Here is a 16,615-nt window from a genome sequence, read left to right as displayed (position 1 = left end):
TGAGCCCTTTCATGTGGCCACCTGAAATATATACTATCCACAAGACGATTTACTATCTGAACTTAAGAGATTCGGAGCACCTGCTCTGATCATTAAAGGGTTACAAACCATGGGCTTCACCATTGACTCTCAGGCACCTAGGGGCTTCCTCTTCACCTTTCCTTTTATTCGCCAGTCACTTTCCCTTGTTGGGTGCCCCACAGATGGCCAGGACAGGCTGGCCCCCGGAAGTTCCCGGTCTGATGATGCAGGGAATAACGATCCAAACTGACACCTATAAGAGAGGGTGGGGAGAGCAGGGCAGAGGGTTTTGTGGCGCGCAGGAGGGGCCCTGAGCTCGGCTCGATGAGGCTGGGGGCTAGGTCTAAGCTTTACCGATGCCAGAAGAGCTGGCAGCGTTGCAAGCTCTAGGGTCCAGTTGGAGGGCGGGGACGCAGGACCTGAGGCTGGGGAGGCCTGGCTGAGCCTGTCCAGAGAGGGCCTCGAATGCCAGCTGAATCCAGACTATATTGTGTATTATAGACTGCGTGTAGGAAACAGGTTTTAGGTGATGTTTATCCATGTTAAGCCAGTTTGTACACAGGCCTCGGTGAGTCATCAACCACCTAGGGCAGCACTTGGTCCACCCAGACTAGCGAGTGCGCACCTCCGGCTGACGCCTGCGCCACGTGCTGGGGTCGGAGGCTGAGCTTACCGGCTGGTTGCTCTTTAGAGCCGGCAGGAGCCAGGCGAGCGGCCCGCCCCACTAGGGCGGAGACTTCCGGAGCTGCGGGCTTACTGGAGCAGAGCGTTGGGGCGGCGCTGCGCGGCTCGGTGCACTTGCAGGCGCCGCGCTCCAGTGCGCCGTAGAGAACCCTGAACTCGGAGCGCTGAGAGTCCCAGCAGGGCAAGGGGGCGCGGCGTCCTGGTCCTCGCGCTTGGGACACAGATGCGCCTGGGCGTCGGGGCATGCGGACTTAAGCTCGGGTGAAGCTCTCCGGAAGGGCAAGACGCCTGCGACGAGATGCGAGCAGAGGAGCCCAGCGCCCCGGGAGCCCAGCGCGCGCCGGGCCCCGAGCTGCGCCTGTCCAGCCAGCTGCTGCCCGAGCTCTATACCTTCGTGGTGCGCGTCCTTTTCTACCTGGGGCCTGTCTACCTAGCTGGCTACCTGGGGCTCAGCATAACGTGGTTGCTGCTCGGCGCCCTGCTGTGGATGTGGTGGCGCAGGAACCGCCGCGGGAAGCTCGGGCGCCTGGCCGCCGCCTTCGAGTTCCTTGACAATGAGCGCGAGTTCATCAGCCGCGAGCTGCGAGGCCAGCACCTGCCAGCCTGGGTGAGCCGAACCGGGCGGGGGTCGGAGGTAGGGAGATGCCTTTCGACGTTCGGAGGAACTTGCGGTCAGCCGGGAGCTGGTGCGCGCAAACCCGAGGGAGGGCGGGAGCACGGTGACCCGCACACCCCGTTCCCCACCGCTCCCGGCGCACAGACCCTGGGGGCGGTGGCCGTCCCCTCCCGCGGCGCGCAGCACCCTCACCTCCACCTCTGGTCCGACTGCAGTGGGAGCGGGGATCCTGGGTTTCAGTTAAGGCCCCAGAGCCCGAGAGAAGAGTCACGGGCAGGCCACACCCAGGAGAAAAACAAGGGCGTCTGGGACTTCGCATACTTACTCGCGTTGGAATCAGAAGGCATTTCTTCCACCCGCCTGTTGATTCAGAGAACCAACGCCGGACGCCAAACGTAGATGTGCAAATACCGCAGTGACAGAAACGGCGGGCCCAGTTGCTTTCGGCAGAGGCCCGGACTGCAGGAGGGGGAGGATTCTGCGGGGCTGGAGGTGGAGTGGCGGGTACGGCTGGGAGACCGACGGCGCCCACTGCTCCGACAAACCCATCTCCTGGGGTGGCATGGGCGGCACTAGGATTCCTCAAACGCTTCTGGTCCTGGCTTACCTAACAAAACCCAAGTTCTGCGCCCCATCGAATAACTCCCAGGGTGACACAGAGTTATCCTGGGTGATTCTGATGATTAGATGAGCTTGGGAAACACTGGCAAGAGAGGTGTTCCATCCAAGGGTTGGTCTGCGCAAAACCCTTACGGTTCCTCCGGTGCTGGGGGCTCTGCGTTCTTAGATGTCTTCCAGATACTCTCAGGCCCACGGGGGAGGCCGCCAGACCCCTCATTGTCTCTAGCCTGTGGCCTGTAAAGTCCAGCAGTGCCATAGGTTCCTCCTGACACTAGTCTCCAAAGTGGGGGGGTGAGAAAAAAATATAAGGCCCATTTAGTTTATCTTATAAGAGCAATGAAGTCTTATTGTATCAGTCTGCCATAACTGAGTACCACAGGCTGCATGGCTTAAAGGGCAGACACTTTTTTCCTTTCATTTCTAGAGCCTGGAAGTCCAAGATCAAAGTGCAGCTGGCCTGCAGCTGGCTGTCTTCCTGCTTCTTCACACCGTCTTCCTTCTGTATCCTAATCTCTTCTTAGAAGGACATCAGTCATATTGGATTAAGGCTCACCCTGATGAACTCATTTTAACTTAGTTACCTCTTTAAAAACCCCACCTGCAAATAGAATCACATTCTGAGGGACTGAGAATTAGCACTTGAAAGTGGGCATACACTTCATAACACTTAATATTTAATGTACGATTTGATGGTAAAGCTTTGTAAAAGCTTACATATATGGGGGATGAGGGGCCAAAGACTCTTCTTGATAAGGGTGCACACTTTTCTATGGTAGTAGCCATAGGGGTAGTGCATGGGGCCTGACTCCCACAGACTTTGGTCATCCTGATGGTTCTGTGGGGCTTGTGATTCGGAAAGGTGTGGACCCAGCAAGCAGGCTCGACCTGTCCACACCCGTTGCTCACTGTTGAGGGAGTCCAGGCCACCTGTCAGATTTCTGTTTTGTCCCCCTTGGTGGCCTTAGTCCATGAGGGTGGGCCTGTGAGTCTTCACCAAGTAACACCCCTTTTCTCCCCTTCTGTATCAGGGAAGCCGCTAGACACTTACATGTAAAGGCAGTATTTCTATTTCTGAAATTGGGTCAAAAATCAGATCGTGTAGGGGCATGGACACCCTCCCTGCCTCTCCCCCACATACACCACAGAGACAATTCTGGTCTCTGTTGGGGATACGGACCCCAGGGGCGACATGGACCTAGCCAACAGGGAACTCCGCCTGAACTCAAGAAGACACCTCCTGGGTTTTCACCCCGCAACCCATATCCCAGGCTTGACCCAGCTGGGTAGAGGGACACAGACAGGAAGGTGATGCTCTCTCTCCTACCAAGAGGGCAGTCTCAGGTGGGGAACAGATGCATAACAGGTCATTGCCATCGAGGGGAATTGGAGCCAGGAGTCAGAACAGGGTCTAGTCAGGTGGAAGGCCTGGTATGAAGGACACCCTACCAGATTTTCATAGCATATTGTCCCCGACATGGACCTGGGAAAGGCTGGCCTCAGCCTGCATTCTGCACCTGGCTGACAAGTCACCTGGCTGACTTGTCTGGGTAGGTTGGAGGACCAGGGCCTGGATAACCTGTTGGATTGAGCCACTGGTGTGGCACAGGGCATTCTGGCCGAGGGAGGCAGTGAGCACAGCATGGAGATGTGACATGGCCACTGCATGAGGGAGCGCTGTGTGCTGGGCCTGGCTGAAGTGTGTGGTAGGGGTTGATGGACAGGATCAAGTTTAGGCAGACTTGATGGAGGCTGGCCCTGTTCTGAAGGCTGGAAGGACCCTTGGATGCTCAGAAAGCAGCATGGTGGGACAAGGGAGGCTGGAGGAGACAGACCAGTTGGGAAAGTGATTTCAGCCAAGACGGTAGTAGTGAGGGAGGAGGCTGGGAGATGCTTGGGAGTGGGACTTTATATGCGTGGTGGCCTCTAGAGTGGGGGTGCAGGAGGATCCAGGGGTCTTCCAGGGCACTTTCTGGTTTAGGGAGCTGATTGACCATTACTGTGATTGGGATTCCAGGATGAGAAACAGGTCTGGGGAAGTTGGTTGCCTGTAGGAACACCTGTGAAGTGCATACAAATAGATGCAGGTGTGAGCTTTTCACCTGCCTCATGAAGGTTTCCACGCCCAGGGATGATATGGAAAACCTGGAGTCTACCTGGTTGAATATTCTCTCTGCCTTTTTAGGAACACAAACCGTGAAGGCAAAGAGAGACGGGGCTCTGGGCATGGTGGGGGCAGTACGACCCCTTGCACAAGATTTTGGGCATGGATGAATGAATCTCTCCATCATCACATGGTGACCTTTTAGCATGCCTTGCCTCTTGAGAACTGATTTCTCTGCCTGAAAGAGAGGATGATGGCTTATGACCTCCTTTGGTGTCAAGAAATATTTCTACAAGTAACAGATGGCAAATTAATAGTTGGGGGACTGAAGAAAAGTTGAATAACTCAAGGGCACCACACTCAGGCCTGTGTTGCATTTGTGTGAGCTGGCCCTGTACTCTAGCCCCCAGTGGGGAGGGATGGATATCCGGCCCACCTGCTGCTTGTCAAGCTGTACGCTGCTTAGAAGGGGCACCTTTTTCTAATTTGCACCAACTCCCTGTGAAGTGGTGGAGCCAAGGCCTGGCTGAGCTGAGGCGGGGATGCCATCCCTCCCCACTGCCATCCAAGGCAGCCGTTGTCAGCCAGTCCTCAGTCATGCGTGGCTTTCCTGCCTGGTCTTAGACTCCTTCTCAACATTTTGCTCCAAGATGCTGCCTTCAGGTGATCATAGAAATGGCTTTCCCTGGCTGAAGCTGTTTCTCCACCTGTAAAAGGAAGTTGTATTGGATGGTCTTTCACAGTCATTTTGGTCCTGATGTCTGATTTCTAGTCAAACTTCAGACAGTCCTGCTTCTCCTCCAGGTCCCCAGCCATGGGAGATAGAGCTGGAAGGAAGAATTCGCCTTACTGGAAGAGGCGGTGAAGGAAGAACCTGTGGATCCCCTTTGTCTTGTGAATGTGGCCTGACCACATGGGGAAGAAGGCAGGGTGGCCCCTGCAGCTCATCCTTGAACAGAGGGTTCAAGAGGCTGCACGTTTACATGCGGATGCTCCTCTGACAGTGTTTATGGGTACTTTTGAAGGAATTAAGAGCCTCCTCAGTCAGCTGTCCTTGTCGGGTAGGGACTGTGTATAGCACAGTGACAAGTACGGAGCCCTTGATATTACTCATTTAATTGTAGGCCTTGGCAAGTCACAAAAGCTTTCTTGCCATACATGGTTGTGGTGAGGTGAGTCGACTGAAAAGCTGCTTGCACAGAGCCAGACACAAGCAAATGCCCAGTGGGGGCTGTCCTTTTTATGTTCCTCCAATTCCTGGGCTTCCTAACTACCTTTTCCTAATATGAAATGAATGCCCAAGTGGCAAGCTCATCTTTCCAGCATCTGGATGACTGTCAAGGGGTGAAGAGAGCGGAAGGGACACACAGAGCACTTGTGTGGAACCGCCTGCAACCCGGCTCTTCCCGGAGCCTGCTCCTGCGGGTTCTCGGAGTCCCAGCTGTGCTGCTCACGCGAGAGCTGCCTTCTGATCTTCAGAGCCCATCCTTCATGCTCCGGGCTCCCGAGACCCTTCTCAGGGTAACCTTTGCTGCTTTGCTTCCCTGCCCACGTCCCCCGGTAGGGGCCCCTGTGTGGAGCTCTGCAGCCTTCACTCCTGGATTTGTGCATGAATCAGCCCTTCACTGACCCATAAATTTCCAGCTATTCAGCCATTGATCAGTGCTTCAACTGGATGATCGGGTTGCTTATCAGATATTGATTTGCCCCTGCCATGACTGGGCCCCTGTGAGGAAGGAAGTTTGAAATCCTCACCTCACTCTAGGTTGGGGAAATGAGAGCCGGTTGTAGGAAAATAGCCTGAGGCAGTGTAGAGGGGAGAAAGAGCTGTGAGAAAACCTGGCATTTTGTCTATCTGTGGTTTCTAGCCAGGCTGGCTGTCCTTTCAGCTGGTAGCAATCAGTTACATCAGTTGGCAGCTTTGTGAGGGGCAGTTAACTCGTGTGTGTCTGCTGGTGAGGTGGTCGCGATGTGAAGTGGTGGAAGTCACTGGGGTCATTCATGGAGGGATCTTGAGAAGCCCCTTGTTCTCTCTGGGCCTCTGATTTCTCTGAAAATCATGACATTTTAGGAGATGTTCTATAGAGTCTTCATAGCTGTAGGGTCTGCCATCATTAACCAGTCCCGAGTCAGCTTTTCTCTGGCAACACATACCCCACAGGACCCCACTTGCCGCCTTTCATGCCTGTCTCCATCTAACTGGGTGCGCTCTGGGGCTGCGGGCAGAAGCAAGCACCAGAGGAAAAAGGTGAGCATTTCACACAAAGCGATGGGCATTCCGAGGCACAGAGCAGTGTCCCTGGGATTGCCCCTTCCAAGCCTCCCTGCCAGCCACTTAGGCAGACAGCCAAGGGCTGAGTGCTTTGCTTACTTAGTGCTGAGAGCTTGACACTCTTTCTGTGGCTGGAGCAGCAGTCGTTCCAGGACCCAGGCTCTCAGGGTCTGTCCTGAGATATTTCAGTTTGTTAGAGGAAGTAAATGCAGTGACAGCTCTGAGCTAGCCTGGGCACTCTTAGATTAGATCACAAAGCCTGATGCTTGGAGCCAGGGCCACGGAACCTGATTTTAAACATCAGGACTGATTGGACGCTGCTTGGAATTAGGGAGACTTCTTACCTTTGAGGTCCCTGCCGCCCTGTGAAATTATTCAGATGACTTGGAATCAGGCCTGTCCTCAGGAAGGAAGAGGCAGATAGATTTTAGTCATGCCTTTGGGGTTTCTGCCCCATGTCTTAATGATGGTTCATGGACTTATGTCCCGGGCCAGGATTGGGCAATAGGAGTGACAGAGTATGGGCCTTCTTTCCTCCAAGCCCAACAGAGGGATCCTAGGCATCCATGTGTTCATTCCTGTACTCACTCAGCAAGCATTTACTGAGAACTTGCAGTGTGTCAGGCACAGAGCTGCAGGTGGGGCAGCATGAGTGACACACGGCCCCTGCCCTTGAGGAACCCATGAGCTAGATGGAGATTCAGACCTGCAAGGGCAGCCTCTTCTGATAGAGCATGATCAGTCCTCTGAGGTGACTCCAAGTCTGAGGCTCTGAGAAAGCATGGGGAAGGGGCTCTATCCTGGGCTGGAAGTGGCCCAGGAAACCTTCTTGCCATCATTAACCAGTCCCGAGTCAGCTTTTCTCTGGCACTATGGTGCCAGAGGCACTATGGTATTGCTGGCTGTGGTAGGGAGTTGGGGACTCGGCCCACAGTCTTTCACAGGTTAGGTCAGCTGAGCTCATTATTGCATCTTGGGGTGAGCAGATTCTGGGACAGCAGTGTATGGTACCTGAGCTCACATGAGACTGCTCACCGCTTCATTTACAAGGGGCTGAATCTTTCTGGGACAGGAATGTCCAGGCAGCCTTTTCTCAGCCAGGGCCTGAGTGCCTGAGTAACTGAGAGGCCACATGGTGGACGAGGATCAGGGCCATGAGTAGGGACAGGCCCTGTTCTCCTCTGTTGCAGCCCCCTCTGCAGTGGGCAGGAAGGTGGGGAGAGATGGTCACCCGCTTCCGCTGGGTCCTGGCCAGAGTCTTGGTAGCAGGCAGAGATGGTACTTCTGTGGGAATGTCTCTGGGGACTTTGAGGAGGGGGGTGTGGGAGGTGTGAGCTGCCCCCTGAAGACCTGGGAGGGCCACAATCCAACTACCTCAGGGAGAGGAGCTGAGACCTGGCCTGCCTTGCTCCTTCACCTGCCCCTCCCACTCCTCCCAGCAGAGTTCAGGGATTTCTAAATCTCTGGGAACCTAGAGTTTGTAGCACAAAAGTGCTCACATGTGCTTGAAGCAAGTGATTTCCTTTTCCTTCTCCTCCTCCTTGACTGCAGATATTGAAGAGGGATTTAAGATGTTTTTCTGCCCTATTGAGAATTATTAAAGAGACAAAGCACCTTTTTCTTTTTTTAAGGTGCTGTGTATTTCAAGCTAAGGATATAAGACTTGATTTCCTCAGGCCACAGAGGGGTGCAGAGCCCAGGTCCCATAAGCCCTATCTCTGCGGGAGGGCAGACCGAGAAGCCCCGTGCCAGTGTGTCATGAGTCATGAGCCTTGGAAATCTCAGAGTAAAAAGCCAAGGAAATCCTCTAGGCTATAGGATGTTTCAGGATCCCAGAATCACCCACTCTATTCCTTTGTCCATGTTGTATTCACTTTTTAACATAACAGGTTATAAACTGTCTAAAAATGTATTTTTTTCTGGTCATGAAAGTAAACATTCTTATTGGAGAATATTTGGAAATGGCATAAAAGTTAAAATTAGGATAAGCGGCCAGGCGCGGTGGCTCACGCCTGTAGTTCCAGCACTTTGGGAGGCCGAGGCGGGCAGATCACGAGGTCAGGAGATCTAGACCATCCTGGCTAACATGGTGAAAACCCGTCTCTACTAAAAATACAAAAAATTAGCCAGGCGTGGTGGTGGGCGTCTATAGTCCCAGCTACTTGGGAGGCTGAGGCAGGAGAATGGTGTGAACCTGGGAGGTGGAGCTTGCAGTGAGCTGAGATCCTGCCACTGCACTTCAGCCTGGGAGACAGAGCTAGACTCCATCTCAAAAAAAAAAAAAAAAAAAAAAAATTAGGGTAGGCATTTTACAATCCCTCCACCCAGAGATACAGTATGTTTGGGTGTACTTCCTTTATATAGAAAATATATGAAAACAGTTTCTTAAAAGCTTGTACCTTCTTCTTTTCTGTTCTTAACATTATATTACAAACATTCTCCAAAAACACTTAAGGACGATCGTATCCTTCATGTGAATATACCACAAGCTGTGTAATTGTTTCTCCAACCTTGATTATATTGGTTACTTCGAAGCTTTCCTGGTCACATGGCTAGCGGAGGTGGGTGGTGGTTCCTCTGTCTATCCGCAGTTTCTCCCTCTGATTTGTGCATCTAGATTCTGTGACTCATCCTTGAAGTCCAAACTCAGTCCCCACCCCCAGGACTCTTCTCCTTGGGCTCTTAAGAGCTCTGAGCATGTGTCTGTCACTCTGCTTACCAGACTGATTTGTAACCTACCTATTTTTATGGCTAACTTTTCCTCCAGGCTGAAAGTTCTTTTAAGATAAGGTATATGTCTTGTACGTATCTGTAGCTTCAGCTGCTAGCTCAATGCCCAGTTCATAGTAAGGACTCAATAGAAATCTGCTGAATGAATGCTACAGTGAATGCCTGCTGTGTAAATCTTAGTCCACACTTCTCAATTTAATTAGTATGGATTCCTAGAAGTTTATGAAGATTTTTAAAGACACTTTTGCCCATTCACTGTGGTCTTATCACCATTGAATATTATCTTTTGTGGCCTATGCTAGTTTAATAAGCAAGAGGACACGTTTTTTTGACTTCTAGGAATTACCAGCCCTGTAACTGGATCATTGAACTCTCTGAGCTTACTATCATCGCTTAGGTCCTCTTTAAAAAACTACTCTGTGGACAGCTCAGGGCCACCCCACTCTGCTTTGAGCCCTTCTTCCTTAGCAAAGAGTGCCCATGTTCAGTGTCAGTGTTCTCATCACTGTGACTAGTGGATTTCATCTGCTCAGTTCTGCTGGGTTCAGCTGATTTAGGCTGCGTGTGTTAAGGAGCTGTGGGATTACAGAACAGTGCCAGACAGATTTTCAAGTTGGCAAAGCAATTGTTTCCCTCAAAGTACTTGAGCTGGGTAATTTAAAGCAGAAGAGTTGGAAGATTTAAAAGTAGTTTTAATGGTTAAGTGTTTGCCTTCCAAGAACAGAGGGAAAAAAGGAAAAGGCTGTGCCTCAGGAGAAAAGCGAAATCGAAGGACCACTTTGCTTGTGAAAGCAGGAACCACTGAACAGGCGGCCACAGAGCAGCAGCCGATCTTGGGAAGACAGGAGCCAATCTGAAGTCCAATGGCCCCCTTTTGTAGGACATCTCTATAGGACACTCAGAATGAGTGGATCTCCTCTCCTCCGAGCAGCTAGTTAGCAGGGGTATATTGTCTGTAAGAATGTCCTTTGGAGTAGGGAAGAGCCATGAGGCTTTTTTAAGGAAACTGTGTGTCTTTGCACATGTGTGTGACTCTGTGGATGTGTCTGTGTGTCTGCCTGTGTGTCCACATGTCTGTGTTTGTGCATCTCTCTGTGTCTGTGTGACTACATGGCTGCTCCCTGTAGTCATGCCCCGTGCAAGCGAGCTGGCAGAATTCACTGAATGACAGAGAGGCCCTTTAAGTGAGGCTTCTTAGTCCCTCTGCCTCCCAAGAGGGTCTGATGGCCCAAGCTCTTGTCAAGGCCTCCCACCCCAACCCCAGACCCATCTGTGTGGACCCCACCAAAACCCTTGGCTCCGATAGGAGGCAGCTGTCATTCTGGCTCCATTTCCTCACTGCTGTGGAATCATTTTTCCTAAGTGGGTTAAGAAATAATGCACAAGGCCGGGCGCAGTGGCTCAAGCCTGTAATCCCAGCACTTTGGGAGGCCGAGGTGGGTGGATCATGAGGTCAGGAGATCGAGACCATCCTGGCTAACACAGTGAAACCCCATCTCTACTAAAAAATACAAAAAACTAGCCGGGCGAGGTGGCTGGCGCCTGTAGTCTCAGCTACTCGGGAGGCTGAGGCAGGAGAATGGCGTAAACCCGGGAGGCGGAGCTTGCAGTGAGCTGAGATCCGGCCACTGCACTCCAGCCTGGGCGACAGAGCCAGACTCCGTCTCAAAAAAAAAGAAATAATGCACAGACATCACCACCTAAAGATGGAGTATTGATGGGGGCCTCTTTGGTGGCCTGTCTAGCATGGAATTCTGGTTAGACTTGAATTTGCTTTACCTTCTTCTCTCTAAATTCTCTTCACCACCACTCCCTTGACAATGCCTAAAAACACCATCATTAAAATATTAGCTCACTTTGCCTGGAACGCTTCGGCTCAAGTACACTAACAGCATCAAGAGGTATGTTAGTTTAGGGAGGCCTCAGATGGGGAGGGTAGAGGCTTGTGAACTATTGAAACTTCTCTGACAGGTAGTGCAGGGAGGACAGTGGACGTCTGACATCCTGGTGACTCGACCATGTGTCTGGGCATCTTTGAAATTTTCCGGGCCTGCTTTGGGGAAATGCTTTGGGAAAAAGACCTGTAATACGTCAGTGAGGATAGTGTACACGTTTTATGGAGATGGAGCTTGCTGGAGCGCTGGATTTGTCTCTAACACCAAACCATTTAGAAGTAGATTTATGTCCACTGTTTTGCTTGACTGTGGATCTGGGAAGAACAGGAATTAACGGCCCCACTTATTAATCAGCAAGAAACCTGAGGCTGAAGGGAGTTAAGACCAAAACCCTGTGCTCTAAGTCCCTGGGCGCACTTCCTTCTCTTCCTCCCACCTGGCTACAGAAAGCAGGTATGAGGTGGGGGTGGCTCACCTTTTAGAGGGCAGAGCAGGCCCAGAGTCAGGGAAATCATAATATTCTGTTTTTTGCCTTTTGGCTCTGGCCTCCCCTTGCTGTTTGTGGAAGAATTCCCTTTATGAAGGAGTTGAGGTCTGTAGGCTGCTGGTAAGAATTTGGTGACACAGCAGTGTTCTCCTAGGAGTGACAGCTGGAAACCCAGGCTGTGACTTTCCAGCTTAGGAACCCCCAGAGGCAGAGGAGCCACCTTCTTCCAGGGCCTGATAAGCCCTCCAGCCTGGGGAGTCCGGGCCACTCATTCTTCCACCCCCGCCACTAAGATCAGAACCACCAGGAGCTTGTTAAAGACGCAGGTTTCTAAGCCCCTGCCCCAGTCCTCTGGTATCAGAATCTCTGTGGGCCCTGACCGAGCAGCTGGACTGTAGTGAGCTCGCCAGGTGGGACTGTTGAACACAGAAGTCTGAGAATCGCTGCAGAGCTCTTTGCACTGCCAGGTGGTGCGGGTGACTCCCCATTAGCTGGTCCCAGAGACTCCCAGCCTCATGGGGAACTGCAACAAAAGCTCAGTGATTTTAGGGCTCAGTTCAGTGTGAGCCACCCATCTTATTTTTCAGCCCTCTCTTTGTTTCCCTAGTGAGGAAAGACACAGGGCAGAGGCTCGGATTGGGTGCGTTTGCCAAGCTTCACTATACAGCGCCCCCACTGGGCAGAGTTTCACACAGGTGCCTGACAGGCACTGGGCCCAGCTCTCTGTGGCTGTCTTTATCTGAGCCACAGATCCCTGGGCCAATCAGCGAAGCCAGGGAAACACCAACAGTGTTCCTCCTTCCATCTTAACCACTTGCACTGTGTTGTAAATCCTCATTCTGTTCTCCCCTTGCAGTGGTGGCCAGAGGCACTAGGAAACTCAGCAGAGAATTTGCTGGGCTCTGGGTGAGGCAGAACTGGACACATAGCTCAAGTGACATTGTTCTTGCACGTACTTGAGGTAAAAGGGGTCAGAGTGCCTGCACCTCCCGGGTCTGTACAACTTCCAGCAAGAGTTACCACTTCCAGAATTCTTATTCTGAGCCAGGAAAGATACCAAGCATCATCCATGCATTTAGTCTTCTCAGGAACTATGAAGTTGGCAATATTGTACCCATCTCGCAGATGAGAAAGCTGAGACTTACAGAGGTGGAATTTCAAACACACAAGGAGTAGGTTAGACAAACACTAAGGAATGGACTTCAAATGCTGACATTTCAGGTGGAAGATGGGGAGAAGAAGTGGATAAGAAGAATATTTGAAGCTTGGGCTCCAATCATATGTAGGTGAGAGCTGGGTTCTGATCACATGGGTAATCTTGGCAAGTACTAACTAGTCTGAGCCTCTCCTCATTTGTAAAATGGGAATAATGATATATTTTCTGTTCACCTTACAGAGTGTTGGGAGCATCAAATGCAAGTGTTTATGGAATGCCCTTTGTTAAGTCATAAGGCGTGGCCTCTGCCAATCAGGGCTGAAGCCCCATAAGGGCAGTCGCCTGCTAAATCCCAGACTTTATAAAAGAGGTTTCTATAAAACCTTATGTGATGCTGTGTGAGGTTTTCTTAGGAGGAGTGAGTGGATGGAGTGGAAAAGCACAGACTCTGTGGTCAGACAGACCCAGGCTTGGGTCTCCATTCTAGCACACCACTACTGGAGATTATAAGTCATGTAACGTCTCTGAACTTTAGTTTCTTTATCTGTAAAATGGGGCAAACAAGGGATTAGGTGAGTATTAAATGACATGAGATGACATGAACTCAAAAAGGTTGAAAATAGGATGGAAAATACACAACTGGCCAAATCTGAAACAAAAGAAAGCTGAGGTAGCAATTGTCATATTAGACAGAATAGAACTCAAAGCAAAGAAGGTTGTTATATGCTTGTAAAGGACAGTAATTATATACCTGGGCATGTTGGCTCACACCTGTAATCCCAACAGTTTGAGAGGCTGAGGCGGGTGGATGGCTTGAGCCCAGGAGTTCATGACCAGCATGGGCAACATGGCAAAGTGCCATCTCTACAGAAAATTTAGAAAATTAGCTAGACATGGTGGCATGTACCTGTAGTCTCAGCTCCTCAGGAGGCCGAGGCGAGCAGATAGCTTGAACCTAGGAGTTTGAGACCAGCCTGTGTAACATGACCTAACCCCGTCTCTACCAAAAAAAGAAAAAAAAAATTAGCCAGGCGTGGTGGTGCGTGCTCTTAGTCCTAGCTACTCGGGAGGCTAAGGTGGGAGGATTGCTTGAGCCTGGGAGGTCAAGGCTGCAGTAGGCCCAAATCACACCACTGCATTCCAGCCTGAGTGACACAGTGAGACCTTGACTCAATGATGATGATAATCACAGACATATATGTATTACATAATATAAACGTGAAATATGAATCAACAACTGACATGAGGAAGTAGATAAATCAGCAGTTGGGCTTGGAAACTTTTAATACATCCCTTTCTGAAAATGATAAATGAAGCAGGCAAAGACTAAGCAAGGATAGGCATATTAGAAGGACATGATTAATAACCTGATTATACGTGGAATAGTCATGGAAGTTAATCGTGTACTAGGCCACAAGGAATTATCAACATATTCCAGTGAATTGACAATCCTACAGACTGTTCAGGCCACAAAGAAATAAAATTATTATTAGAAAACAACAAAAATAGGTATCTATTGAAATGTCACATGTGTAGATATTTTAAAACATTACTATTTTAAAAACTCATTAAGAGGAAGTCATAATGGGAATAGAAAAATGAGAGCAGAATAGCAATGAAAATATTGTGTCAAAAACTAGAGAAATTTATACCTTTGAATTCATTTATTACAAAACAAAAAGGGGAAATAAATGATATTCCCCAAACTCATGAATACATAAACTCTAAAAACATAAAAGCAACAGATTTAAATCAAAGAAAAAGAGTTCTGGGAGAACCAATGGACAGTTAGAACTATTAACAAATTTCAGCAAAGTCGCCCAGAAAGTGAAATTCCACACAGTAATCTAAAAAATATATATATACAGGACTTTTATAGAAAAAGTTGAAGTTTGATCCTAAATGTGAATAGAAAATATGAATAAAGAGTGTTCACGATGCAATATTTAACTGTGTCGGTTATCCCACAAGTTAACATAATTTAAAAAACATAACAATTGAAATCTCAGAAGGATTTTTTTTTGTAGATTGACAAGCTGATTCTAAAATTCATACAGAACAATAAATACCTACTATTATCTAAATCAGTGTGAAAAACTAAAACAAAGTGGGGAATCGCCGGCCGGGTGCAGTGGCTCATGCCTGTAATCCCAACACTTTGGGAGGCCGAGACTGGTAGATCAGGAGTTCAGGAGTTCGAGACCAGCTTGGCCAACATGGTGAAACCCTGTCTCTGCTAAAAATACAAAAAATTAGCCAGGCATGGTGGCAGGTGCCTGTAATCGCAGCCACTCGGGAGGCTGAGGCTGGAGAATCGCTTGAACCCGGGAGGTGGAGGTTGCAGTGAGCCGAGATTGCCCCATTGCACTCCAGCCTGGGCAACAAAAATGAAACTCCATCTCAGAAAAAAAAAAAAAAGCAGGGGAGGGGATTCACCCTACCCCAGGTCATTTGGCAAAAACACAGTGATGAAAACCATGTGGTGCTGGAACAGGCAGACTGATAGAGTTGAATGGCAAGTCCAGAAACACCCCAAAGTACATATGAGGAGGTAGTTTTTGAGTGAAGTAGATTCACATGTCAAGGAAAAAGATGGAATTTTTTTTTATATGTTGGTTGAAAATTGCCTTAGTGAAAGTATGGAGGGAGAAAAAATTGTATCTTTGTCTCACCCTATGTAAAAAAATCCAGAGAGATTAAAGACCTCAACATGAAAGCCAATAGACAAAAATCCAGTGTAACTTTGAGAATGTGGGGTGGGAAAAGATTTCTTCAAGTTCCAAAAATGACCAATTATAATGGAAAAATAGATTGATCTGTCGATGTCAAAATGGGAAAGCACAGAGGATGAGTCATTGCTCCCCAAGAATTAGTCTCTATGATTTCATCCCCTGCTCCAAACTGAGGGGCAGTCACAAGGAATGTGGCCTGGCTGTTGCACCTCGGCTCACTGGGAGTGAAGGCAGGTGCTGAGATTCAGGCTGAGGGAGGGCCTTCAGGTCCCTAGGCAGGGTGGGGGACTTGTGGTCTCTTATTTTCTTGGACTGAATTGTTGCTCTCTTCAGGGGGTTCAGACTCATCCATGAAGGAGCCTTTTGGTGAGAAGCCTCAAATACAGGTGTGGGTAATCAAGAGAAACCATGACAGCTTAATCAGGATAGGCTTTGGTCATTCTGTTGCTCTTTTTTTTTTTTTTTTTTTTGAGATGGAGTCTCACTCTGTGGCCCAGGCTGGAGTGCAGTGGTGTGATCTCGACTCACTGCAACCTGTGCCTCCAGGGTTCAAGCAATTCTTCTGCCTCAGCTTCCTGAGTAGCTGGGATTACAGGTGTGTGCCACCATGCACACCTAATTTTTATATTTTTTAGTAGAGAAGGAGTTTCGCCACGTTGGCCAGGCTGGTCTCAAACTCCTGGGCTCAAGTGATCCAACTGCCTTGGCCTCCCAAAGTACTGGGATTATAGGCATGAGACACAATTCCCGGCCTTGCTTCCTACATTTTCAGGATGCATGTGGGTCACCCTGACGCAAGGGGTCAGCTGGTCATTGATCCCAACCCTGACTGAACTCCAGCATCATACCAGGAGCTTGTGAAAAATAAGTTGGTGAGCCCCACCCTGATATACTCTGATTCAGTGGCATGAGGCAGCTCAGGAATCTTCATTTGACCAACTCCCAAGAGTGGCCAGGTTTGGACTCACCAAGCAGGATCACCTTTTGGGGTCCAGAGATCAGAACTACTCAGCTCCTGAAGTCACAAAACAACCTGGGCCAAGGGTGTGAGATGGGAAGTGTGATGCTTGGGCTGGAAGGAGGACAGCTACTGGTGAGGTCAGCAGGTTCCTCTGAGGATGTTCCCTCTTCCCACCTTAGTAATGATTCTGTATCAGAGTGATCTGTTAGTTGCCTGCCTGTGAGTTCCTTGAGGGTAAGAACCATGCTTCATTCATTCATTCCACAAATATTTATTAAGACTTTCATATGTTAGAAACAGGTCTTAATAGTGGTGAGGCCCAGTCAGCCCTCCTACAGC

General features: G+C 49.7%; 1 protein-coding gene across 1 annotated transcript in view; it reads left to right on the top strand.

The window, feature by feature from the left end:
* Nucleotides 1–773: 773 nt before the first annotated feature.
* ESYT3 (extended synaptotagmin-like protein 3) overlaps nucleotides 774–16,615 on the top strand; it is a 44,268-nt gene continuing 28,426 nt past the window's right edge. Inside the window, exon 1 of the mRNA XM_011958138.1 lies at nucleotides 774–1,312. Within this exon, the coding sequence (XP_011813528.1) occupies nucleotides 1,004–1,312 (309 nt within the window). The 5' untranslated portion in view covers nucleotides 774–1,003. The remainder of the gene's footprint in view (nucleotides 1,313–16,615) is intronic.

Source organism: Colobus angolensis, unplaced genomic scaffold, assembly GCF_000951035.1.
Source record: "Colobus angolensis palliatus isolate OR3802 unplaced genomic scaffold, Cang.pa_1.0 Scaffold46, whole genome shotgun sequence".
In the NCBI taxonomy this organism is placed as follows: domain Eukaryota; kingdom Metazoa; phylum Chordata; class Mammalia; order Primates; family Cercopithecidae; genus Colobus; species Colobus angolensis.
Note: the sequence above shows the minus strand (reverse complement) of the source record. Positions and strands in the feature narration are given on the sequence as shown.